The sequence below is a fragment of the Pseudophryne corroboree genome, chromosome 3 (genome assembly GCF_028390025.1).
Source record: "Pseudophryne corroboree isolate aPseCor3 chromosome 3, aPseCor3.hap2, whole genome shotgun sequence".
Classification (NCBI taxonomy): domain Eukaryota; kingdom Metazoa; phylum Chordata; class Amphibia; order Anura; family Myobatrachidae; genus Pseudophryne; species Pseudophryne corroboree.
Genome location: NC_086446.1, coordinates 557,648,803 through 557,674,798, shown reverse-complemented (window position 1 = coordinate 557,674,798; position 25,996 = coordinate 557,648,803). Strand labels below are relative to the sequence as shown.

At 43.7% G+C, this 25,996-nt stretch overlaps 1 protein-coding gene across 3 annotated transcripts in view; it reads right to left on the bottom strand.

Moving 5' to 3' along the window:
- Positions 1 to 1,835: 1,835 nt before the first annotated feature.
- The window catches only part of STXBP4 (syntaxin binding protein 4), a 506,433-nt gene continuing 482,272 nt past the window's right edge, over positions 1,836 to 25,996 (bottom strand). For 2 of the 3 annotated variants that reach the window (XM_063961266.1, XM_063961263.1), the window contains one exon: positions 1,836 to 3,062. In XM_063961266.1, coding sequence (XP_063817336.1) covers positions 2,948 to 3,062 — 115 coding nt within the window. In that variant the 3' untranslated portion in view covers positions 1,836 to 2,947. The remainder of the gene's footprint in view (positions 3,063 to 25,996) is intronic. The other variant, XM_063961264.1, reaches the window with a different exon arrangement.

The window sequence follows — 25,996 nt, the reverse complement described above, 5'->3', positions numbered from 1 at the left end:
GTCATAGACCCGGGGATATCTAGTGTGATCAGGGCCTTGACTTAAAAATAGTCAGTTTGAGAATAAGGCAGGAGGATCTCATGGCACACTCGGGGCCAATCCATTGCGTTAAGCAATGTCTCAGTCCCTGCTATTTTTATTCAACAAGTCTGGGAATTCGACTTGTCAAATAGAACGTGAATCGGCGGTATAGCTGCCGATTCATGTACTTTTGAGTGAAACGGGGCCAAATTCGACAGGATTTGGCCCCGTTTCCGACCATCTCAGTCCAACATAAAAAAATGTCAGACTGAGATGAGGGACCTTAGAGGAGGAGAGGGGGGAGATTCGCGGGGAGAGCCGTGGGCAGACAGGGGAGAGCAGCGCTACAGCACAGCGCTGCAGGAGGATGTGTCACAGCCGCGCCGCTCACGGTAGCGTCCACCCGGCTCCAGCAAGTGAGATCACGCTTGCTGGAGCCAGGTGGACACTGCCGTGAGGTCTGGCAGCTGTGAGACATCCTTCTGCAGTGCTGCTCTCCTCCGTCTGCCTGCGGCTCCCCCCGCTGGTCTCCCCCCTCTTCTCCGCTCACAGGTCTCATCTCAATTCCACTTTTTTTAAAGTCGAATTAAGATGGGATTGAATAGGGGTTGTCGGATCCATTCCGACAAAAGGGCCGTACACACTGGCCGGTATATATCGGCCGTTCTCTTGAACGGCTGATATATCGCGGGACCGTCGACCAGTGTGTACGGCCGATACGTCTGTGAACTCCGTCGTTCACAGATGTATCGCGTCGGCCCCGCAGCACAGCCGACGGCCAATATATCTAGCGATATATTGGCGCGTCGCTGTGTGTGTACGGGGTGGTCGGCCGACTGCCCGTACACATGCTGCGGCAGCCGGCGGTAATTGACAGCTGAACTGGGCGGGCGTGTGTATGCTCAACACACTGCCCGATCCGTCCATAGATATATCTGCCGATCAATTGATCTGCAGATATATCTATTAGTGTGTACCCACCTAAAGGCATGTCGGAATGGATCCGACCCTAATTGATTATACCCCATAAAGTACTAGCCAATCAGCTTCTGCCTTATATTTTACAGGCTGTGTTTGAAAAAGACAGGATCTTTTTGGTTGGTAATTTACCTCTCACAATTTTATACCTCCTTAGTCCTACACAGGTAACTACAATCCTAAATTATGTGGGAAGTCCGTGAGAAGAGCATATTGCACCTGGTGGAAGGGGTCTGGTTATGGAGGCAGTGACATTTCTGTAGCAAGATAGGTATTTTGAGTAATCAAGACAAATTACTTCAAATGATACAAAGAAGCTCTACTGTATGTTATCGGTTAAAATCCTCCTACCCATAGAGTACTCTACTGAATACTGTACATTTTTACTAGCAGTAAACCTGTTTGTACAGTAGAACACATGATTAAAGGTGATTACAACAAATACTTTGCAAACAAAGACTAGCAAATGTTTCATCTTTATTTTTTCATCTTTATCAGGATGGAAAGTAGCTGTAAAACAAATATAAAATGTACATTCTTTCTACAGTTTCTCTGTTAATCAATAAATTACATACTGTAGGAACACTATATATATATATATATATATATATATATATATATACATACACACACACACACATATATATATATTTTTAAAAAAATCTAAAATCCATCAACCACATACATGTAACATAATATAGGGTGCTTTCTCGAAAATAAAGTAGATATATTTGGCTTAATAAACAAATTATTTAAATGCATTTCCAAGTGACTGTAACAGGGAATATAAACCATCATAAATGTTAACATAAAATATTGGTGTCACAGATATAGGATAAGCAAACACATAAGTTTTAAATCTAAAGTCAGATTTAAAACCATTGCACTAACTGTGTTCTGACCCATAGTAACCTGTGTTTAGCTTCATGAGTATGACTTGCACTAGTGCTCGGTGAACTTTGAAGAACGTATTTGTAGCTACAAACAATAAAAGGTACTGTATATTGTATAAATCTGTGCTTTTTTTATAATTAACATTTTCATCAATACTCATTTTTTACTAGAGGTAGACAATATATGGCGGGGAGAACATGCTGGGATTTATAGTTTAACACCCCTCACTGACTAGCTTTCTGTTACAGATAAGTAATCGTAAAGTAAAATCTAAAAATATACCACAAGCAACAAGCAGGGCATTGAAGTTGCAGGCAGATTACACTGGTCCTCAGCGAAGGTGAAATATGGCTGTGTGATGTTGCACTATTGCAATTCCCAACACTACAGTACTAGGATATACAAGGTAATCTAAAATCCCTTTTCACACTTTAACGGTTATTGTTGAACTTATTATTTAAAAGGGGTTTCCGGACTAAAACAGTAATAGTACAATATGGGGGAAATCGAATTGCAAGTGAAGTTCTTGTGCCCGTGAGTTAGCGCAGCAACAGCCGCACTTTACGGCTACCTGAAGGGCTGCGTACAAAACTGTGTGAACTGTGAATGGGGAGCGAGGGGTGCGAGATGCGGTACCGTTGCAGGCATTTCAACCCCGCTAGTAACTTGCATCTTTCACCTGTAAATTCATTGCCCCCTATGTGTTTAATAATTCATGGGTCTAAAATTTCAGAATCACTGGAATGTTAACACAAAACGATGCATTCTGAACAGGCACGCATTTACATTCCTTTGCTGACCAACAAGAAAAACTTGCCCACACAGAAGTTTAAAAGGATTATGAGATGGGATCAAATGTTTTTGGCTCTGGAACAATTGTCAGGATTTTTGAAAACAAGAGTGATATTACAGAACTAACACTGCACGTGGATATTGGTCTTGTGTTGTAACCTGCAGCAACCTCTCATTCTCAGCGGCAGTAGATAGGCCCAGAATACAGATTAGTAATCCAGCCACGGTTTGCGGTCAGGGGTTAAATGTAAAGTCAAGATTGTCACAGTTTCAACTCTGGTAGATCTCTAGGGGTGTCCTCTCCACTATCCTCTGGGCAGCTGAAACTGAGAGCGCTGGTTACAGGGTGAGTCCATGAGGTGGTTTCTGTGACATGACTGCAGGAAAGAAAGAAAGAAATGATGTTAATTACTGGGATAATACACAATTGTGTTCTATCATGTCACTGTGAACTTTAAAACGGTGATGCATTTAATTTTACATGTACCTACAGATGTGTCCTATTACATCATAGCTCCATGCACTACAAGTTGCGTTACACATAAGGCGTGAGTGCCGTGTGTCTTAGACGCACAGTAATGTAATAGGACGCACGAGCAGGTTCTGCTGATTAAAATGATGTGGCATGCCTATATTCTGTGTGTGATTGCGACTGTATTTGCATACAAAATGCTATGGCTTTTCAGATGCAGATAGAGTTGCAGTTACACACAGAATATAGGCATGCTGCATATCATTTAAACCTATCACATTACTGTGCGTCTAAGATGCATTTTCGCAGGAAAAAAACACAAAAAAAAAGACACTTGGCACTACCGAGTCAGGTCACAGCATGGCACAACTTCAAGGGCTGTTTAGCGTGACTGCAGCAAGGATGTAGGAGGACACATCTGTAATGCGTACATAGGCCTGGTTCAGAGATGTACCTTAGGGGGTAATTCCAAGTTGATCGCAGCAGGAATGTTGTTAGCAGTTGGGCAAAACCATGTGCACTGCAGGGGAGGCAGATATAACATGTGCAGAGAGAGTTAGATTTGGGTGAGTTATTTTGTTTCTGTTCAGGGTAAATACTGGCGGCTTTATTTTTACACTGCAAATTAGATTGCAGATTGAACACACCCCACCCAAATCTAACTCTCTCTGCACATGTTATATCTGTCCCCCCTGCAGTGCACATGGTTTTGCCCAACTGCTAACAAAATTCCTGCTGCGATCAACTTGGAATTACCCCCTAAGGTACATCTCTGAACCAGGCCTATGTACGCATTACAGATGTGTCCTCCTACATCCTTGCTGCAGTCACGCTAAACAGCTCTTGAAGTTGTGCCATGCTGCGATCAACTTGGAATTACCCCCTTAGTCCGTTGATTAACACACATCTCCAGTGTTTTGAGGTCTGTGCCTGTGCAGGACCTGTTCAATACTGCAGACAGTTCACCCAAACTTCTGCCTGACTGACCAACAGAGGCATTTGGGGAGCGTTCCTCGCCAGCATTCCCAGAAACGGGGGTGTGACGCCCCATTTTTCAAGAAGGGAGAGCCAAGGGTCTGCGTGTCATCACGCAGACTTCCTGGCCTCGCAGCCCACACTTCCTTCCGTCAGTCAGTGAGTAAGGTGGAGCTTATTCAGCTAGCCTACTGCGTGAGATGGTCACTGTGTTGGATCTTAGCTTGTGACATTGGTTGCAGTGCTGGGATCGCAGCTACATATGCAGGAGGTGTCTCTTCTACTAAGAAGTCTCATGCCCCTCCTGGAGATTGGACGGAAATACAATGCTACTTGCATACAGCATTGCATTTCCGAGCATTTCTGAATCAGACCCATAGATGTATTTACACTTATAGGAACTGAATGTAATGAGTTATAAACTTTTAATAAACACAATTCATAGTTTATCTATGGTCAGTTTTGCACAAATTAATCTACTGCCAACGTAGGTGCATGGCAGTTTTGGCTTTTGTGTATGCTCTGTCTGACCTACTGGTGGGTAAAATAGGAACACGAATGTTGGCAAATATTAAGAAGTGTAACTTTAAAGTTCTTCTGATAATTTAGGATTACTCAATTTATTAATTACAATTGTCCTTTTCTTTCCCTCACAAAATACTGCTTCCTGGAAACTCACTCATGTCTAAACGAAGTTATAAGAGTAAGGTGACATTGAGGATTTCATGTACTACATTTGTACTTTTAACCCTTTTTTAGTCCATTAGTAGAATTGTGTACTGTATATAACTGCTCTTTCACTACACAAAGGATGGGGGAATCAATTCTTGGCAGTGGAAGCAATTTGCCATTCTGAAATTATCTAACGCTGCTGCTGCACTCTCACTACACACAGGGCCGCTTCCGGGGCTTCTTGCGCCCCGGGCGGCGTGGCTTCATACAGGGGGCGTGGTCAGTTATGCCCCCTGTACTGTAGTAGGATGTGCGATGCGCGATGACGTCATCGCACACCGCTCGGCAAAGGTCCTCTCCACAAAGGAAAACTAGATGCTAAGCGTCTAGTTCCCTTCGTGGAGAGGACCTTTGCTGTGCGGTGCGCGATGACGTCAACGCGCACCGCACATCATTAAAGTAAAGGTCCTCTCCACGAAGGGAAACTAGACACGTAGCGTCTAGTTTCCCTTCACAAAGGTCAGCCGACGAAGGGAAACTAGATGCGTAGTGTCTAGTTTCCCTTCGCAGCGGGACAGCGGGCAGCGGCAGGCACAGCAGCAGCGGATCTTGCCATGGTGCGGCACCCTCTGGATGGCGGCGGAGCCCCGGGCAAAAGTCCTGCTTGCCCGTGGCAAGATCTGCTACTGACTACACAGCATCTTAGTACTCTAATCCTCCTGCCCTCCCTGCTCTGCCTCTGATTAATGCTTCTTCTCTATTCTGGTCATTTACTCCCATGCCCAACTCTAAGATTCTCCTACTGCACCCCTTCTCTCTGGCCAGGTCTGTAAGCTCTTGGACAAGGCCCTTTTCCCCTGGTTCCCATACTTGCATGATTTTTAACACCAGTGCTCCTTGTTGTTAGACTTCTTCAGTGACACTGGCACTGGGCCTATTTCAGGTTAAATCGCAATAAGCGATCCAACCGCAATTTCCAAGAAAAAAGATGCGGGTGCATTTTCTGCGGGTGGGGCGCAGAAAATGAGATCGCCTCTGCCTGTCAATCAGACAGAGCTGGTCGCGGGTTGGGGAGCAACGCTCCGTTTCCAGGGAGGAGACTGAGCACTGTGGGGGCGGATAAACGGGGGGCGGAGGTGGCCGAACGGGGGCGTGATCACAGCGGCTGCATGATGTCAAATGCAGCCGCCGTGATCACGAAGATGGTGCGAGTCTCCTGCAGCCGCAGCTAAGCTGAGCCGGCAGGAGGTTTCCACAGTTTCTGCTAACAAGCAGAAATTGTGAAGCGTTTGCAATTTCTGCTTGTTGAAGTAGGGGAGGCTCCGGTCAGCATGCTGGACGGCCCCCAGCATGCACTCCATAGGATAGCAAACTCTGCTAATTAGCAGAATTTGCTATCCTTACTGAATTTGGCCCAGACGATGGGTACAGAATCATTACAAGCTTACTGTAAGTCACCACTGCCTGCTGACTGTAACTAAAGGAGGCTGCCTTACCTACTCCCCTGTACTATGCGTGACGTGTGTAAGTCTATTCCTGAGCACACTCATTTCAAGATCAATGAGAGTGCAAATACATAAAAGATATGCTCCAGATGCAGCCATACATTCAGCTTTGCTACAGGACTTAAGAATTTGAGGTTTCTAACTTTTAGTAAATAGTGCTACTGCCATGTACCATTATCGTACACTCCCACTGTACCTTTTTGGCCTGGACAGTACTGTGTTTTATTGTCTGTACCAGCCAAAAGGGTATTTGTAGTGGGTGCAGTGTCTCCGTATTTCTATTGATTCATAGAGCAGCGCCGTGGGGACACACCCCCTTTCCTCATTTGTACCGGTTTCTAGCTGGGAGATGTTGGAGGGTATGCATTGTGTGTCATGATCACATTAACTAGCGTAATATACTCCTGTATTATTTTAAATCGTTCGAGTGGACTTAGACACAAGTGCCTTTGTATCCTATAACTAAAAGCTCTTGGGATTTTTGGGTACATCTCTTGATACTGATAACGTGCAATCACGGTTACTTTACTTTAGACACATGATTGCGTATTTGATAGCCTGCAATCTAAGCAACAATGTATCTCTTTAATTGAGGGGCACAGTGGAAAAGTAGCACATGCCACATCTTGTAAAGCTTCAAACGGGCAATGAAAACCCACCTGTTCATCAACGCGAATCTTTCCGCATAACCTAGTCTCGAGACCATTCTCCAAACCCACTACTTCATGCCTTGGCCATCTATGCCTCGCTTACTTCCTACCATCAGGCTGCCTTTCACTTGCTCGCATCTCATGTCACCTGTCTGTCTCCCCCCACCCCCTAGATTGTGAGCTCCTCGTAGCTGTGCCCTTTTCCCTCCTGTTCTCACAGCCCTCTTCTCTCACACTTCAATTACAGCTCTCTCCTACGTAGCGATTGTCTATACCTGCATCTCCTCTCGCTCATTACTGTTTATCTCTTTCAGTGGCTGCCTGCCCCTAGCAGTATGATGACTACTCCTTTGTATCCTGTCATCTCAGCTGTAGTGACTATCTATATCTGTATCCCCCGCCCCCCACATCAGATAAAGGTTACAACTGAATTATGACAGTGAAATTCCAGGAATCAGTCTCATCTAACTGTAGAAACAGGTTATATCAAAAATGCCGGAGGATATACAGTAGTTGCATATTTATTGATCTTGTTTATCCATCTCCTTTACATGCCATGCATATTGCTTAGGTGTGCAAGTTTCACACTTTATGTGTGGCATATTTATTCACGGAGGAGAAATGGTGCAAACTCCAGAGGGGGAAATACTCGACTACCTCAACATTATTTGGAATTAAATGCATAATATTCATTAACTATTTACAGCAGGGGTATGTCTTCCCTTACAGAACAAACCAAAGTTCACTGTTTAGCTGTGTTACAGATGTTTTCCTGTTTGATTATTCATGTACTCTGTAATTGGGCGCTGCGGAACCCTTGTGGCGCCATATAAATAAAGGATAATAATAATAATAATGTGCCCTCATACTGTACATCATTGCTGTAGATACTCCAAACAGCCCCTCTCGCCACGCCAAATCCCGTGACACTCTGCTAGCATCAGGCAACTTCTTTGCATGTTTTGGGGGAAAATCCATTTAAGTTGCAACACGATACAACATACAGTATCTGTGAGGGACTGAATCTCTGAATCTGTATATGCAGTGCTATGATGCAGTATAACTAAAGGCCCCAATACATTAGCGGCCCTGTTTCCCTGATGTGACAGCACCGATGATCAATGATCTGTAAGGGAAATTAAATGCGTTAAAAATCACAGATTTGCTGCTCTTGGCCATTTTCAGTTGGGATCGGGGAATCGGATTTGTAAACATGTTTAATATTCCCGGTACCCTGACCATTGGGGGACCGGCAAATAGTGGCAAATGTGTTTCTAATGTATGTGGGCCTGAAGATGTATTTTGGGGAGAAGAGACGCTCTGAGAGATGCACGGGATCTGGCAGCTCACTTGCACCAGGCATCTCCTGCTATTGAGGCCAGATATACTGTATGAGGACACATCTGCTGCTAAACAAGAATAAACACTTAACTGTACTGTGTACCCATGTATGGATTTGTAGGGGAAAAAAGCAAAAAGTAAACAAAAACAGCTAAAATACCATGCACTTACTTCTGTGCAAATAGTGCAAAGACACAAAGGGCCTGATTCAGATGTGGTTACTATCACTGTTACTATGGAAGATCCCCGGCCTCTTCCCTCCCCTAAATGGTAGTGACACGGCTCTGTTCTCAATCACTGACAGTCTGCTACCATCCTGCGTTGTAGGACCTCTGTTCGCACACGTACAGAATGGGTTTTGCGCATGTGCAAAGTACAGATAATCTGTACTTGCGGCACAGGGTGCACCACCAACCACAACTGAATTAGGCCCAAAGTTACCATAAAGATTAGGGATTGTGAATACAGTTATTCTCTTCTCTGTTTCTCACAGGTAAACGGAGTACAAACATAATCTCACATGCACACCATTATTTAGGAGTATAATCTATATGAAGGGAATCTACTACATCTTGTTTAGAAATCAGCAACAGCAGGAGAATGTCAAATGTGCTTCTTACCACTGGTAAACCACATTTAAAAAAAAAGAAAAAAGGATCCCTTTACCATGCTTGGCCATTGCCAAGAATACATCGAAAGGTTTGATGTTCTTAGCCGCAAGTCAATAAATGCAAAATGGGAAGTCTGGCTCACGTATAGAAAAGAATCCAGCAGGATCACTTCTTAGTCAAAGGCATAAAAACCCCAACAGATCACTGTGCAAAGTGCCACTAGTCCTTGACTAGGTTTGGCAAGAACCCTGATGACATTATAAATGAGGTTTCCTGCAGGAGGAACCCAGTCTGAGCCAAGAACGGTCTAAGCACTGTAATCTCTGGGAGATGCCATATTTAATTTGCAAAGAAATTAACTGGCCACCTGCTTGAAACAGATAAAAATAATTCTACTGTCTGTCAATGACATTAACCTGCTTGTTTTAAATAAGACAAGTCTATCGAAACTGTACTCCTTGCACTTTTCAGTACTAGGGTATTTCAGGTCTCTTGGCTAGAGTGCTTCCTGCATTTCTAGACTGATTTTGATGGATTTTTCTCTTATTGCTTGATTGAGCACTTTGCTTGGCTTCTCCATGTTCCTGACCTCAGCTCTTCTGAGATCCGTTATTGCACTTCATAATTCGTGACTAGCCTGACCCAATCTCTCCATACTGCTTCAATACCCCACAACCTTTAGTCACTAGGTTGATACACCAGGGGCAAATTCCGCGGGACACAACCTGCAGAACCTTGTTGTATACCAGGGGTCCATTAGACTCCATGGGATCTATGTACTAAGCTTTGGCGACAGATGGATGGAAATAAAGTACCAACCAAACAGCTCCTAAATGCCATTTTCAAACACAGCCTGTAACATGGAAATTAGAACGGATTGGCTGGTACTTTTTCTCCGTCCAGTTTATCTCTCTCCAACGCTTAGTACATAGACCCTTTTGCTCAATAGAAGGAATCCACTATTCCCAGATTCTTCTAGGGAACAATTGTGACAGAGAAATCGTTAAGAGGTCTCCTGTCCAGGATGTTTTTATTTTTATTAATTATTGCCTCAATTATACATTTCACTATGGCACATACTATAACTGGTTAGTTTCTGAAAATATTTGTGGATGTCTTTAATCATGCACAATTGAGTTAATCTATTTTGCTGGGTCAGTAAATAGTATCCCACCTGCTTCTTCAGACATAAATCCTGAAAACATGACCTGGTGGGGATACTTGACGTATCCAGGCACAGCTACCAGCTCCACCTCCCTCCCTGGGCACAGGTACCAGCTCCCCCTCCCTTCCTGGGCACAGCTACCAACTCGCCCTCCCTCCCTGGGCACAGCTACCAGCTCCCCCTTCCTCCCTGGGAACAGTTACCATTGCCCTCCCCACCCCCATACTAGGCACCCCTGCCCTTCTCAGCAGGCAGGTCCTGCTGCTACCCACCAGCCAAACATGTACCTTAGGTGCTCTCTTTTACAGTCACAGATCCAGTCAGTGCTGTGCAAATGCATGCATTCAAGTGTCCTGCCGCCAGCACCAATTCTCTGTCTTTTGCTCTGCCCCCAACGCCGTTCGGCGCCTACATCACAGTAATTCCGGCAGACTGCACCCGTGACATGACCAGCCTTTCCTTAGTGGCACCCGCAGCTTGGAGCTACTGTAACAAACAGCTCAGCCAGTTGGGCTACTTGTCAAGCTGGGTGGCAGTGGACAGGGTAAGACCATATTTTGCCAACCCCTACTCTAGTGGATGCAAGGGGTGCCATTGCAATTCAACTTGAAGGCTTTGGGTGTCTGACTCAACTGCACCAAGGTCAAAAATGTATCTACCAAGTACATGGATTTGTCTGCTAAGCACTTTGCAGTATAATGTGAAATAGGGAGGAGATTTCTGTTTGCAGTTCAGGTTGATGTGGAACTTTAGAAGGGTAAGTATTATTATATGGTAAAGGGTGACCTAGGGCACATGTTTACCACATACCCTATACCCCTTATAGATACGCCAATGACTGTTGGGAATTACATAAACAACTGCTGCAGAGGCCAGAGGTAGCGGTATCTCTAGAAGCATTGGGCAGGAGAGCCCTTCAAAATGTTGCTATGGTGCCCACAAAGTTCTGGCCACACACCTGATGGTAAGTTAAGTGACTGACACAGAGACTCAAGCACCTCCCCTGATAAACAGCTGCATTGCACTAAAACACAAACACCCCACCACAAATACCCACAACACACAAAGGCCAGCAGCAGTAAAATATACTGCACCAAAACACAGAAACACATGCAGTGGATCCGGAAAGTATTAACAGCACTCCACTTTTTCAACATTTTGTTATGTTACTGCCTTATTCCAAAATGGAATAAATTAATTTTTCCCCTCAAAATTCTACACACAATGCCCCATAATGACAACGTGAAAAAAAAATTGTTTTTTTGTTGTTGAGATTTTGGCAAATTTATTAAAAATAAAACACTAAGAAATCACATGTCCATAAGTATTCACAGCCTTTGCCATGAAGCTCAAAATTGAGCTCAGGTGCATCCTGTTTCCTTGAGGTGTTCCTACAGCTTAATTGGAGTCCACCTGTGGTAAATTCAGTTGATTGGACATGATTTGGAAAGGCACACACCTGTCTATTTAAGATCCCACACTTGACAGTGCATGCCTGAGCACAAACCAAGTCAAAGGAATTGTCTGTAGACCTCCAAGACAGGATTGTCTCGAGGCACCAATCTGGGGAAGGGTACAAAAAAATATCTGCTGCTTTGAAGGTCCCAATGAGCACAGTGGCCTCCAACATCCGTAAATGGAAAAAGTTCGGAACCACCAGGACTCTTCCTAGAGCTGGCCGGCCATCTAAACTGAGCGATCAGGGAGAAGGGCCCTAGTCAAGGAGGTGACCAAGAACCCGATGGTCATTCTGTCAGAGCTACAGCATTCCTCGGTGGGGAGATGAGAACCTTTAAGGAGGACAACCATCTCTGCCACAATCCACCAATCAGGGCTATATGGTAGAGTGGCCAGACGAAAGCCACTCCTTAGTAAAAAGCACATGGCAGCCCGCCTGGAGTTTGCCAAAATGCACCCGAAGGATTCTCAGACTGTGAGAATCAAAACTCTCTGGTCTGATGAGACAAAGATTGAACTCTTTGGCGTGAATGCCAGGCGTCATGTTTGGAGGAAACCAGGCACCGCTCATCACCAGGTCAATACCATCCCTACACTGAAACATGGAGATGGCAGCATCATGCTGTGGGGATGTTTTTCAGCGGCAAGAACTGGGAGACTAGCCAGGATAGAGGGAAAGATGAATGCAGCAATGTACAGAGACATCTTGGATGAAAACCTGCTCCAGAGCGCTCTTGACCTCAGACTGGGGCGACGGTTCATCTTTCAGCAGGATAACGACCCTAAGCACACAGCCAAGATATCAAAGGAGTGGCTTCAGGATAACTCTGTGAATGTCCTTGAGTGGCCCAGCCAGAGCCCAGACTTGAAACCGATTGAACATCTCTGGAGAGATCTGAAAATGGCTGTGCACCGACGCTTCCCATCCAACCTGATAGAGCTTGGGAGGTGCTGCAAAGAGGAATGGGCCCAAAGATAGGTGTGGCAAGCTTGTGGGATCATATTCAAAAAGGCTTGAGGCTGTAACTGTTGTCAAAGGTGCATCAACAAAGTATTGAGCAAAGGCTGTGAATACTTATGTACATGTGATTTCTTTTATTTTTAAGAATTTAGCAAAAATCTCAAAAACACTTTTTTTTTATGTTGTCATTATGGGGTATTGTGTCTAAAATTTTGAGGGCAAACATGAATTTATTCCAGTTTGGAATAAGGCTGTAACATAACAAAATGTGGAAAAAGTGAAGGGCTGTGAATGCTTTCCGGATGCACTGTATAGGATCATCGTTAATAATAATACATTCACAAAGACCGTCAGAGTTGCTAGTATAACTCCAAGAGACTTTTACACATTTGTCAGTAACTAGGCAATAGATAAAACAGACAATAGCTAATAACATAAATTAATTTCCAATGCTGGTAGTGTTTTCTGAGTCATAAGGCAAGACATTGTTCTGGCTCTTGATAAACATGCAGAAAACATCTGGTCACAAGGTCTAAAAGAGGTTAATTCCTGAACAGTCAATTGCCCCAGTATATTTTTATCCCTGTGCATATAGCGTGGTTAAAGAGCTGTGACATACAGTAATCAGTACATTGAATAATCTCTGATTTAGCTGCTCTAGTAACGCTGCATCAACTACAGGACTGTGAAGCTTCAATATTTAAGAAGTATTCAGTTCCACAGTACAATCAAATATTCCAGAAGTTACCTCAAAGTGCTTATTTTATCAAATACCATTCCACGCTCACTGTCTACCCCATCTGAGTCACTCCTGTCTGCCCTTCACCTTTAGAATGTAAGCTCTCCTGAGCAGGGCCCTCTTCAGTCATGTGCCTTTCCTTGTCTTACGTAAACCATCTTCTATTCCATACTCCCTACGACGGCACCAGATCCCTTGGTTTTCTGCCACCCCGATACTTATATCAGTGTTATCTGCTGATGCAGCTATGTTTATATACCCTATACCTGCCGTATATTGTCTTAAACTGTAAGTAATTTTTTCCTCTGTTGCTTTTTTTTGTTTACTTAATCTGTCACTGGGCGCTGCAGATCCCTTGTGGAGCCATATAAATAAAGAACAGGGCCGGCTCCAGGCATGTTTTAATAGAGCGGCTGAACAGGGCGCCACATTAAATGGGCGCCACTATTCTCGCCGCCATATTGGAGCCTGGAGCCAGCAGCAGCGTTCATCCAGCGGCCGCCAGCTGTCTTGCAGCTTCCTGATGTGTAGAAAGGAGGTGGAGCCTTGGCAGTCTTTTGGCAGCGGCCCCCCCTCCTGATCATGTGCAGCGGCTTCACAGCGCAGAGAGTGAAGATGGCTCTGCGGCTGCGCTACATACACTATGCTGCGGGCAGGAGATCGGCGCTGACGGTGTGGCTTGTGGGGAAGGGTGAGGAGCCTAGGAGGGGGTGGATGGATTTGCAGTGGCGGCTGCTGATATTGTGCTGAGTGATCAACTTCAGTGACACTCACTGTGCTGACTTTGCAGTAAACAGCACTAACCAGCAAAGACAGCCAGCACAGTGAGTGTCACTGAAGTTGATCACTCAGCACACAGGTTCTCAAACTCGGTCCTCAGGACCCCACACGGTGCATGTTTTGCAGGTCTCCTCACAAAATCAAAGTGAAATAATTAGCTCCACCTGTGGACCTTTTAAAAAGTGTCAGTGAGTAATTAATACACCTGTGCACCTACTGGGTTACCTGCAAAACATGCACTGTGTGGGGTCCTGAGGACCGAGTTTGAGAACCCCTGACTCAGCACATAAATTACAGGCAGCATGACTCGAATTCCAGCGGCTGTACAGAGTGTCCGAAAAGTCAGTGGTCGAGATGCCGGTGTTCAGTATACAGACGCCGGCATCCCGATCACAGCAATGCCAACAGGGGTGCAGACTGTACCTTAACTTCCCTCCCCTACCCGTCTCACTCAGCAGCCTAACCCTAACCTCCCCCCAGTAGTGCCTAAACCTAACCCCCCTTTTCTCGCAGCCTAAACCTAACCCTCCCCCCTTAGTGCCTAACCCTACCTCTCTGCAACCTAACTCTAACTTCCCCTGAGTGTGCCTAAACCTAACCCCCCCCTCCCGCACGCTAAACCTGTGGTGGCAGTGCATACTTACCTTCAAGATCCTGACGGGATATCGTCGTCGGGATGCCAGCATCGGTGTTCTGGCAGCTGTTGGGATTCCGGAGTTGGTATTATGGCTGCTGGGATCCCGACATCCTGAACACATACCTGTGTAAGTGCTCTACATGGTGCAATGTGCATAGGGGGTTCTACCTGGTGCAAAGTGTATAACGTGCTCTATCTGGTGTAATGTGTATAACGTGCTTTACCTGGTGCAATGTGTATAACGTGCTCTACCTGGTACAATGTGTATAGGGGGTTCTACCTGGCACAAAGTGTATAACGTGCTCTACCTGCTGCAATGTGTATAAGTACTCTACCTGGTGCAATGTGTATAACATGCTCTACCTGGTGCAATGTATATAAGTGTTCTACCTGGCACATTGTGTATAGAGGGTTCTACCTGGTGCAATGTGTAGAATGTGCTCTACCCGGTGCAATGTGTAGAACGGGCTCTACCTGGCTCAGTGTGTATTGTAGGTTCTACCTGGTGCAATGTATATAAGCGGCACTACTGTGTGGTGTAATGTGAATTGGTAATATTTGTCCATGCCCCTAATTTTTCATGCAAGCCTTCGGCGCGCACTGTCACTTCTTTGTGTTATAGGTGGGAGAACACTAATTCACTTTCTGTCAAAGGGCACCAAAATGTCTAGTTACAGCTCTGGTGCAGAGTGTCCTGTATACTACATAGCCCAGTAGCATTGTCACCCCATCCTCCCCCTTCCAGCACTTTTGTAGTGTCCAAGTCGAGTCTCAGTTTTTATATTTGAATCAATAATAAGATTTATAAGAACCTTTATTCAGATGGGACCCAGAAAATGATAGGTAGGACCCCAATTTTTGGGGGGCTCAGTGCAGTGGCTGTGACGATGAGGGGGAGTGCTGTGGGCGGGTCAAAGCTAAACTATGTGCGCGCTATGCGGCATTTGCTGGGTGTGTATACCTGGCACTGCTGGGGGGGCATATCATGTTTATCTGGCACTGCTGGGGGGCATATCATGTTTATCTGGCACTGCTGGGAGACATATCATGTCTATCTGGCACTGCTGGGAGACATATCATGTCTATCTGGCACTGCCCTACTTGGGTCATTATGTGTATCTGGCACTATACTGGGGACATTATGTGTAAGGAACACCACTATGGCTATGTGTAAGGCTGCTAGCTGTGTGTGTAGAGGGGGTGTGAAAATATATTTATTTATAGTTTGATAATATGAACTTGTGAGGCCACGCCCAATTTTACAGGAGTGCGCGTGTGGGGGTGGGGGTGCTTTGAAATTTCCTCGCTCAGAGTGCTAGTAGGCCTGGAGCCGGCCCCGATAAAGGATAATAATAAGTAATCATACAGTATGGTTACATGCACTCTAGTAGTGCATGAAAATTAGCCACTGTAACAAGCTGCACGAGGTCTGCAAAGCAGGAATGATATAGGGGAATCCAGGACACAATAACTACAGCAGTTTTTCTGTTCCTGCATCCTGGGTCCTTCTGTATCTGCCCACTCTTGCATTGTACCTGACTTCAGTGCAGCTAAAGAAGAGAAAACTGCAACAGTGTGTAGAGACAGTCAGATTGAATCAGCTGCACTCCGAATCGCTGACAGATTATTGGAGTACTGTGGAGCTTAGTTTTACGAGTGAGGCATGATTGAAGTCTTATCTTGTAAGTCTGTTAGATACATACTGTGCAATAATTGGGCTGATCTGCCAATTCTCAGCTGGTCCAATTACAGATGTGTCCTCATATGCTGTGACTTCTGTCGCGCCAAACAGGCTCTATCTGAGTTCCAGCTCGAGGACAAATCGGCCATGCCAATTCTCTTTTTTTGCTCAAAATGTGCATCTTATTCGCGCAAATAAAACAACTGGAAGTGACATAACTACTTTGCTAGACTACACTGATCAATTAGATGTGCGACATTTGTGCATCTATGTGAAAACTGAATCTGTATACAAAGTGCTACAATGCAGGAACTGTGGCTGTTTCTCACGTCAAGTTCCACTGTGCATCATCCGTGACTTTGAACAGAGGGATCAAGGAGCTTATCACCCCATTTTTTGTAAAAATAAATTAGTCCAGTCTCTAATGCAGGAAAGATGGATTGCCGGTTATAATAGGGGGCTTTAAGTAGCATTGATTTAACCGTTAACAGAAAAGGAGGGAAAGCAGAGGTCCAATTACACAAAATGACTATTTTCGCAATAGTGACTATAATAGTTAATAAAGGAAGGATCCAGGATTTATTTAATCCAAGCAGAAAAATGTGCACATATAAGAGCAAGTGGATCTCTCTGTAGTTTCAAATAAAAAATGGAATTGATATAATTAACAACCTTGCCCCAAAATTTGTTGTATCTTAGGACAGAGCCAGAAATTATGAAAAAAGGTTGCAATAGGCGTCTGCATTTGAGGCAAATCCCAGACTCCTCTTGTATTATTCGGCTTCGCCGTACTTGGCAAATGTAAACGCGATTAAGAGTTTTAACATGAACCTCTTGTAACCACGAACAATGCAAATATCTCAGCGTCGAATAATCATGGTGCAGCAATGAAACTGAAAAATTAATAGAGGTTATATCACGTTCCCATGATTTTATTGTCTGTTTCCAGAGACTGACAGAAGAGTGTCTCATGAGTTCGGTGCGGATATATTTGGTTTTGTAATACCAAAAAAGTGAGTGCAATGAATCAGGGGAACCCGGATCCGACAATTTACCAATAATAGCTAGCATACATGAGTGTGCACATGAAAAATTGCAAGTCCTTGAAGAATTGCTTATGAGGAATCTGGTAGTCATCATGAAGAGCGTTAAAAGAATGTATAACACCACCGGGGTCAAAAACATCTCTGATTTTTGCAATGCCCTTATATCTCCATTGTAGAAAGATAGAGTTATTCAGCCCTGGAAAGAATAGGGGGTTACCCCACAGCGTAATATACTTAGTAGCAGTGTGAGAGTTTAAAGCAAGTTGATTTCAAAATTAGTTATGTATCATTAAAAAAAATATTATGCAAAATGTGAGAGGTGATAAGATAGTATAGTAAGGGTAATTCAGAGTTGATTACAGCAGCAAATTTGTTAGCAGTTGGGCACAGCCACGTGCACTGCAGGGGGGGGGGGGCAGATATAACATGTGCAGAGAGAGTTAGATTTGGGTGGGGTGTGTTCAAACTGAAATCTAAATTGCAGTGTAACAATAAAGCAGCCAGTATTTACCCTGTACAGAAACAAAATAACCCACCCAAATCTAACTCTTTCTGCAAATGTTATATCTGCACCCCTGCAGTGCACATGGGGGGGTAATTCCAAGTTGATCGCAGCAGGAATTTTTTTTTAGCAGTTGGGCAAAACCATGTGCACTGCAGGGGGGCAGATATAACATTTGCAGAGAGAGTTAGATTTGGGTGGGTTATTTTGTTTCTATGCAGGGTAAATACTGGCTGCTTTACTTTTACACTGCAATTTAGATTGCAGATTTAACTCACCACACCCAAATCTATCTCTCTCTGCACATGTTATATCTGCCTCCCCTGCAGTGCACATGGTTTTGCCCAACTGCTAGCAAAGTTCCTGCTGCGATCAACTCAGAATTACCCCCATGGTTTTGCCCAACTGCTAACAAATTTGCTGTTGCGATCAACTATGAATTACCCCCAAAAAGAGCTGAGTCAGAGACAGCATGAGCATACACATCTCTGTCCAAGAGCTAATCACTTATATACTGTATCTGAAAAATACTGCCTTGGTAGATACACCCACATCCAGGAGACCCAAACCACCTTCAATCCTTGGAAATTGCAGTTTAGCAACATATATGACCTCCTTGAAATAGAAAACACCAATCCTGCCACCACCAAGAGTTGGAATGGGCGATGCCATGCCCATAGTGGCTCTTGGGTTCGGCTGTACCAGGAAAATATACCTTTGAACCAGTATCTTATGGCCTTAGAAGGTCATGAGCTTTAAGGATCACAGAGTATCAGAACTAAAAATTAGGTTTTTTTATTTCAATCACTTCAAAGTTTACAGTTACAAAAGGTTACGAAGATGATAATAAGTATTAAAAGTTCACAAAAGTTACGTCAATTCCAACAAAATCAATGAGGAAAAACAAAGTTCAGATCTCCTGGATTTAATTCTGTTGCCAGATTCAATGAATCCCTCACTAAGTAAGTAATTGTGACTTAGTAACTAGAGGAGAGGGTTGTCCACATTGGGCAGCTTTAGGGCCAAGGTCAGGAAGAGATTTTCACACCTTCGTAGACATTGTGTCTTCTCTGGTTTGTATGCTTGACCCCCCTGCTGTATTGCAAACAATACTTTGTCCAAACAGATCCCTTGATCAATATCTCCACTGAGTAGAAACACACTCTTTGTATATGATGACATACTCCCAGGCAGTTATAAATTAATCATTATACAGATCATATTTTAGGTGTGAGTGGCTTCCCATCGTCACACCTCCCTCCTTAGACAGTTTTACCAATTACATTTTCCATGTAGAATATACAGATATGCCCTCTTACATCCTTGCTGCAGTCATGCTTAACAGCCCTCGAAGTTGCACCATGCCATGGCGGGACTGGGTAGCACAGAGCGTCTTTTTTTCTGCGTTTTGTCCTGCGAAAAGCATCTAAAAGGAGGCACAGGTAGCTTCTGCTGAATAAAATGATATGTGGCATGCCTACAGTGCCTTGCTAAAGTATTCACCCTACTTTGCAGTTTTCATGTTTTGTTGCCTCACAACCTAGAATTAAAATGGATTGTTTGAAGGTTTGCATCATCTCATTCACAGAACATGGCTACAACTTTGAAGATTTTTTTTTTTTTATTGTTAAGCAAACAACAAATAGGAAAAAATAACAGAAAATTTCAGCGTGCATAACTATTCACCCCCCTAAAGTCAGTACTTTGTAGAGCCATCTTTTGTGGCAATTACAGCTGCAAGTCGCTTTGGATAAGTCTCTATGAGCTTGCCACATCTTGCCACTGGGATTTTTGCCCATTCCTCAAGGCAAAACTGCTCCAGCTCCTTCATGTTGGACGGTTTCCATTTGTGAACAGCAATCTTCAAGTCTGACCACAGATTCTCAATTGGATTGAGATCTGGGCTTTGACTAGGCCAGTCCAACACATTTAAATTTTTTCCCCTTAAACCACTCGAGTGTTGCTTTAGCAGTATGCTTCGGGTCATTGTCTTGCTGTAAGGTGAACCTCCGTCCCAGTCTCAAATCACAAGCAGACTGAAACAGGTTTTGCTCGGAAATATCCCTGTATTTAGCACCAACACCCTTTCCCTCGACTCAAAACATTTTCCCAGTCATCCCCACAGCATGATGTTGACACCACCATGTTTCACTGTGGGGATGGTGTTCTTGGGTGATGGGATGTGTTGGGTGGCTGAAAAGTTAAATTTTAGTCTCATCTGACCAGAGCACCTTCCTCCATACATTTGGGGAGTCATCCACATGCCTTCTGGCAAACACTAAGTAATGGCTTTTTTCTGGCCACTCTTCCATAAAGCCCAGCTCTATTGAGTGTATGGCTTATTGTGTTCACATGCGCTAATACACCAGTCTCTGCTGTGGAACTCTGCAGCTCCTTCAGGGTTACCTTTGGTCTCTGTGCTGCCTCTCTGATTAATGCCCTCCTTGCCCGGTCTGTGAGTTTTGGTGGCCGGACCTATCTTCGCAGGTTTGTTGCAGTACCATGTTCTTTCCATTTGAAGATGAGGGATAAGATGGTGCTCCGGGGGATCATCAAAGATTTGGATATTTTTTTGTAACCCAACCCTGTCTTGTACTTCTCAACAACTTATTTGGAGAGCTCCTTGGTCTTCATGGTGTGATGCCTCTTGCTTAGTGGTGTTGCAGCCTCTGGGGCCTTTCAGAAAAGGTGTGTTTATACTGACAGATCATGTGACACTGAGATTGCACACAGGTGGACTTAATTTCACTAATTATGTGACTTCTGAAGGTAATTGGTTGCACCAGAACTTTTGAGGGGCTTCATAGCAAATGGGGTGAATACATATGCACTTGCCAATTTTCTTTTTTATATTAATTTTTCTCATTTCACTTCACCAACTTAGATTATTTTGTGCAGATCCATCACATAAAATTCAGAAATTCAGATAAAAAAATTAAAATAAAGTTACAGGTTGTAATGTAACAAAATAGGTAAAAAGCCAAGTGTGTGTGGGGGGGGGGGGGGAATACTTTAGCTTGGCACTATATATTCTGTGTAATTGCAGCTCTATCCATCCATTCGAAATGCAGAAGCTGCTTGTGTGTCCTATTACATTACTTTGTATCTAAGACGCTTTCATGGAAAAAACGCAAAAGAACATGCCCGGAGCTACCGATTCACACGGCACTTATGTGTTGTCTAACGCGACTTGTAATGAACGGAGCAAAGATGTAAGAGGACACATCTGTACATTGCTGTGACATATCATTTGAATAATACAATTCACAATTATGCCCATTCCGATATGAACATAGGGAACATTACACTCTTAATCAGAGCTATACTCCCCATAATGGACAAAGGTAGCATTTTCCAGGCATCCAGCATTTTGGCTCTTTGAGCAATTACAGGTGAAAAATGTAAACAATATGGGGAAGGGGGGGGGGGGGTAAATAAATGCGTGAAAGGGGGTAGGAATGATTTGCAAAGGCTCTGAGTACAGTGGAGCACAGAATGTGTTTCTATCGACAGAGGTGACTTTTACAATATGGAGGTCTGTATAACTGCAAAGCCATTTCCCTCTTCCTTTAGGAAATTCTACATGCAGTCTTTTACATTTCAGCACATTAACATCAATGTGGCCACCTCAACACACTCTCCTAGTGTGGCCTTTAGACTGGAAAAGCATTTATCTTCCCTGCAGAATCTCCATCTATTGTAGGTCAGATGTATAACATTTTCTTTCTAAGTTTTGTGATAAGCTTTTTGTGCTACTCAGTCTAAAAATCATGACACCAGAACGGTGATGTGCATGTGGAGGGGAGCAAGTGGAAGACTGCATACACCACGCAGCGCTGCAATCGATTAGACGAGGAGCAGTTTTCAGAGACTCCACAGCCACCAGACATCCTGAATAGTTGTGCCAATGGTAACAAGTATGCTACTTACATACTTAATGGAATGTAGTTTTATAAATTTGAACTGGAAAGGGATTTAGGCATAAATCACTGGTTAGACTGCATATTAAATATACACTGCAAGGCTCCTATCTATAAAACAGACATAGGAATACTTGATTCAGGCTATCTTATTGATAAAAGGAATAAAGCGGTTACATAATAATGGAGAATCTAGAAAAATATTAAGGATGAATTCAGTTTGCCATGATATTCCACAATGCCTGGCTACTCGCATCAGCCAATTATGGTAGTGCCGACAACCACACATCAATTTCATGTTGGGAATTTAAATCACCCTTTGGTTTGTTATGCATTGAAAAGGCGTAGAAATTTCTCATGAGTGGCGGCCCATTCTCCCTATTTATCAATCTGAAAATAACGGTCAGTGATCTTTGGTTATGTCAGCACGTGTGGTTAACCAGACAAGATAACTGCCATCAGAATGGGGTCATTCAGTGACCTGACAGTAGGTAGACCTTCACTACTACCTACATACACACTTATTAATATTTCAACAAAATAAGTAACATGAACCACAGGGGCTTCCAGGTTCATAAAAGAACAGAGAATACACTAGATTAAATGTATTTTCATCCCCAAAAAACTTTAGAAAGCTTAATTAATTGAAAAATACTTCTGACACAAAGGGGGTAATTCAGAGTTGATGACAGCAGCAAATTTGTTAGCAGCTGGGCAAAACCATATTGCACTGCTGGTGTGGCAGATATAACATTTGCAGAGACAGTTAGATTTGGGTAAGCTATTTTGTTTTTGTGCAGGGTAAATACTGTCTGCTTTATTTTTACACTGCAATTTATATTTCAGTTTAAACACACCCCACCCAAATCTAACTCTCTCTGCACATGTTATATCTGCCCCCCTGCAGTGCACATGGTTTTGCCCATCTGCTAACAAATTTGCTGCTGCGATCAACTCTGAATTAGGCCCCAAATGACATACAGGTTATGATTTGCAAATAATTTCAGAAATAAAATAAGAATGAGTTCAGAAATCCTAACCTATGAAAAAGACCTTAGGAGTTTCTGTTGTGGGAGGTTTACAAAGGCAAGATGTATGGAGCATTCTCAACTCATAGGTGTCCTCCAAGGAATGCACACTAAATTCAGTTAAATAGACATTTACAGTCAGGTCCATAAATATTGGGACATCAACACAATTCTCATATTTTGGGATCTATACACCACCACATTGGATTTTAAATGAAACAAACAAGATGTGCTTTAACTGCAGACTTTTCAAATTAATTTGAGGGTATTTACATCCAAATCAGGTGAACGGTGTAGGAATTACAACGGTTTCTATATGTGCCTCCCACTTTCTAAGGGACCAAAAGTAATTGGACAATCGACTCAAAAGCTATTTCATGGACAATATTGGGCTATTACCTCGTTATTTCATCATCAATTAAGCAAGTAAAAGGTCTGGAGTAGATTCCAGGTGTGACATTTGCATTTGGAATCTGTTGCTGTCGACTCTCAATATGAGATTTAAAGAGCTGCCACTATCAGTGAAGCAAGCCATCATTAGGCTGAAAAATCAAAACAAACCCATCAGAGAGATAGCAAAAACATTAGGTGTGGCCAAATCAACTGTTTGGAACATTTTTAAATAGAAAGAACGCAACGGAGAGCTCAGCAACACGAAAAGACCCGGAAGACCACGGAAAACAACTGTGGTGGATGACAGAAGAATTATTTCCCTGGAGAAGAAAAACCCCTTCACAACAGTTGCCAAGATCAAGAACACTCTCCAGGAGGTAGGTGTTTATGTGTCAAAGTCAACAATCAAGAGAAGACTTCACAAGAGTGAATACAGAGGATTCACCACAAGATGTAAACCATTGGTGAGCCACAAAAACAGGAAGACCAGATTAGAGTTTGCCAAACAACATCTAAAAAAGCCTTTACAGTTCTGGAACAACATCCTATGGACAGATGAGACAAAGATCAACTTGTACCAGAGTGATGGGAAGAGAAGAGTATGGAGAAGGAAAGGAACTGCTCATGATCCAAAACATACCACCTCATCAGTGAAGCATGGTGGTGGTAGTGTCATGGTGTGGGCATGTATGGCTGCCAATGGAACTGGTTCCCTTGTATTTATTGATAATGTGACTGCTGACAAAAGCAGCAGGATGAATTCTGAAGTGTTTCGGGCAATATTATCTGCTCATATTCAGTCAAATTTTTCAGAACTCATTGAACGTCGCTTCACAGTGCAGAAGGACAATGACCCGAAGCATACTGCGAAAGCAACCAAGGAGTTTTTTAAGGCAAATAAGTGCAATATTAGGCAATGGCCAAGTCAATTACCTGACCTGAATCCGATTGAGCATGCATTTCACTTGATGAAGACAAAACTAAAGGGAAAATGCCCCAAGAACAAGCAGGAACTGAAGACATTTGCAGTAGAGGCCTGGGAGAGCATCACCAGGGATGATACACAGCGTCTGGTGATGTCTATGTGTTCCAGACTTCAGGTTGGAATTGACTGTAAAGGATATGCAACAAATTATTAAAGAGTGAAAGTTTGATTTAGGATTGTTTAGTTTGTCCCATTACTTTTGGTCCCTTAACAAGTGGGAGGCACATATAGAAACCGTTGTAATTCCTACACTGTTCACCTGATTTGGATGTAAATACCCTCAAATTAAAGTGGAAAGTCTGCAGTTAAAGCACATCTTGTTTGTTTAATTTCAAATCCACTGTGGTGGTGTATAGAGCCCAAAATATGAGAATTGTGTCGATGTCCCAATTTTTATGGACCTGACTGTATATTCTTGCAGTAAACTGCTTCTTGACCCCCACCTTTAGAATAAATTCCTTCCATACCAAAGTTAATTGGATGGTTGAGGCCTACTTTGTTCTTGTAACACTGGGTTTACAAACCCAGTCAACATATCAAACAAGCAGGATCTACATAGAAGTTGCAACATAACCCCTAGCATAGTGATATATGACTGCCTGCTCTGCAGCGTGTAAAAATAGATTTTGGTACCTACCGGTAAATCCTTTTCTCGTAGTCCGTAGAGGATGCTGGGGTCCACATTAGTACCATGGGGTATAGACGTATCCCCCAGGAGCCATTGGCACTTTAAGAGTTTGAGAGTGTGGGCTGGCTCCTCCCTCTATGCCCCTCCTACCAGACTCAGTCTAGAAACTGTGCCCGAGGAGACAACATACTTCGAGAGAAGGACTTAACACAGATAGTGGTGAGATTCATACCAGCTCACACATACAAGGCACGTCAAGACAACTCGCTTGAACTACTCAGCAACAGCTGAAACATTACTTACCAAGTAACAATGCAGTACTCAACTAAAATGAAGTTGTACTGAACCAAATAACCACAGCAGGAAAACAAAGTGCTGGGCGGGCGCCCAGCATCCTCTACGGACTAGGAGAAAAGGATTAACCGGTAGGTATCAAAATACTATTTTCGCTTACGTCCTAGAGGATGCTAGGGTCCACATTAGTACCATGGGGATGTACCAAAGCTCCCAGAACGGGAGGGAGAGCGTAGAGGCTCCTGCAGAACTGATTGACTGAACTTCAGATCATCAGAAGCCAAAGTATCGAACTTGTAGAACTTTGCAAACATGTTCGACCCAGACCAAGTTGCAGCTCGGTAAAGTTGCCGAGCCACCCTGGGCAGCCGCCCAGGAAGACCCCACCTTACGAGTAGAGTGGGCCTTAACAGATTTTGGACACGGCAGTCCTGCCGTAGAATAAGCATGGAATAAGCGTGCTCTAGTGAACCTAATCCAGCGAGAAATAGTCTGCTTAGTAGCAGGACACCCAATTTTCTTGGGATCATATAGGACAAACAGAGTCCGACTTCCTGTGATGAGAAGTTCTCTTCACATAAATCTTCACAGCCCTCACGACATCCAAGGGACTTTGAAGTAATTGAGGAGTCAGTAACCACTGGCACCACAATAGGCTGGTTGATATGAAATGCCGACACAACCTTTGGAAGAAACTGCTGACGAGTCCGGAGCTCAGCTCTATCTTCATGGAAGATCAAGTAAGGGCTTTTGCATGATAAAGCCCCCAGCTCGGAGACACGTCTAGCAGAAGCTAAGTGACCACCTTCCATGTAAGAAATTTGAGCTTCACCTCCTGTAGAGGCTCAAACCAGTCCGACTGGAGGAA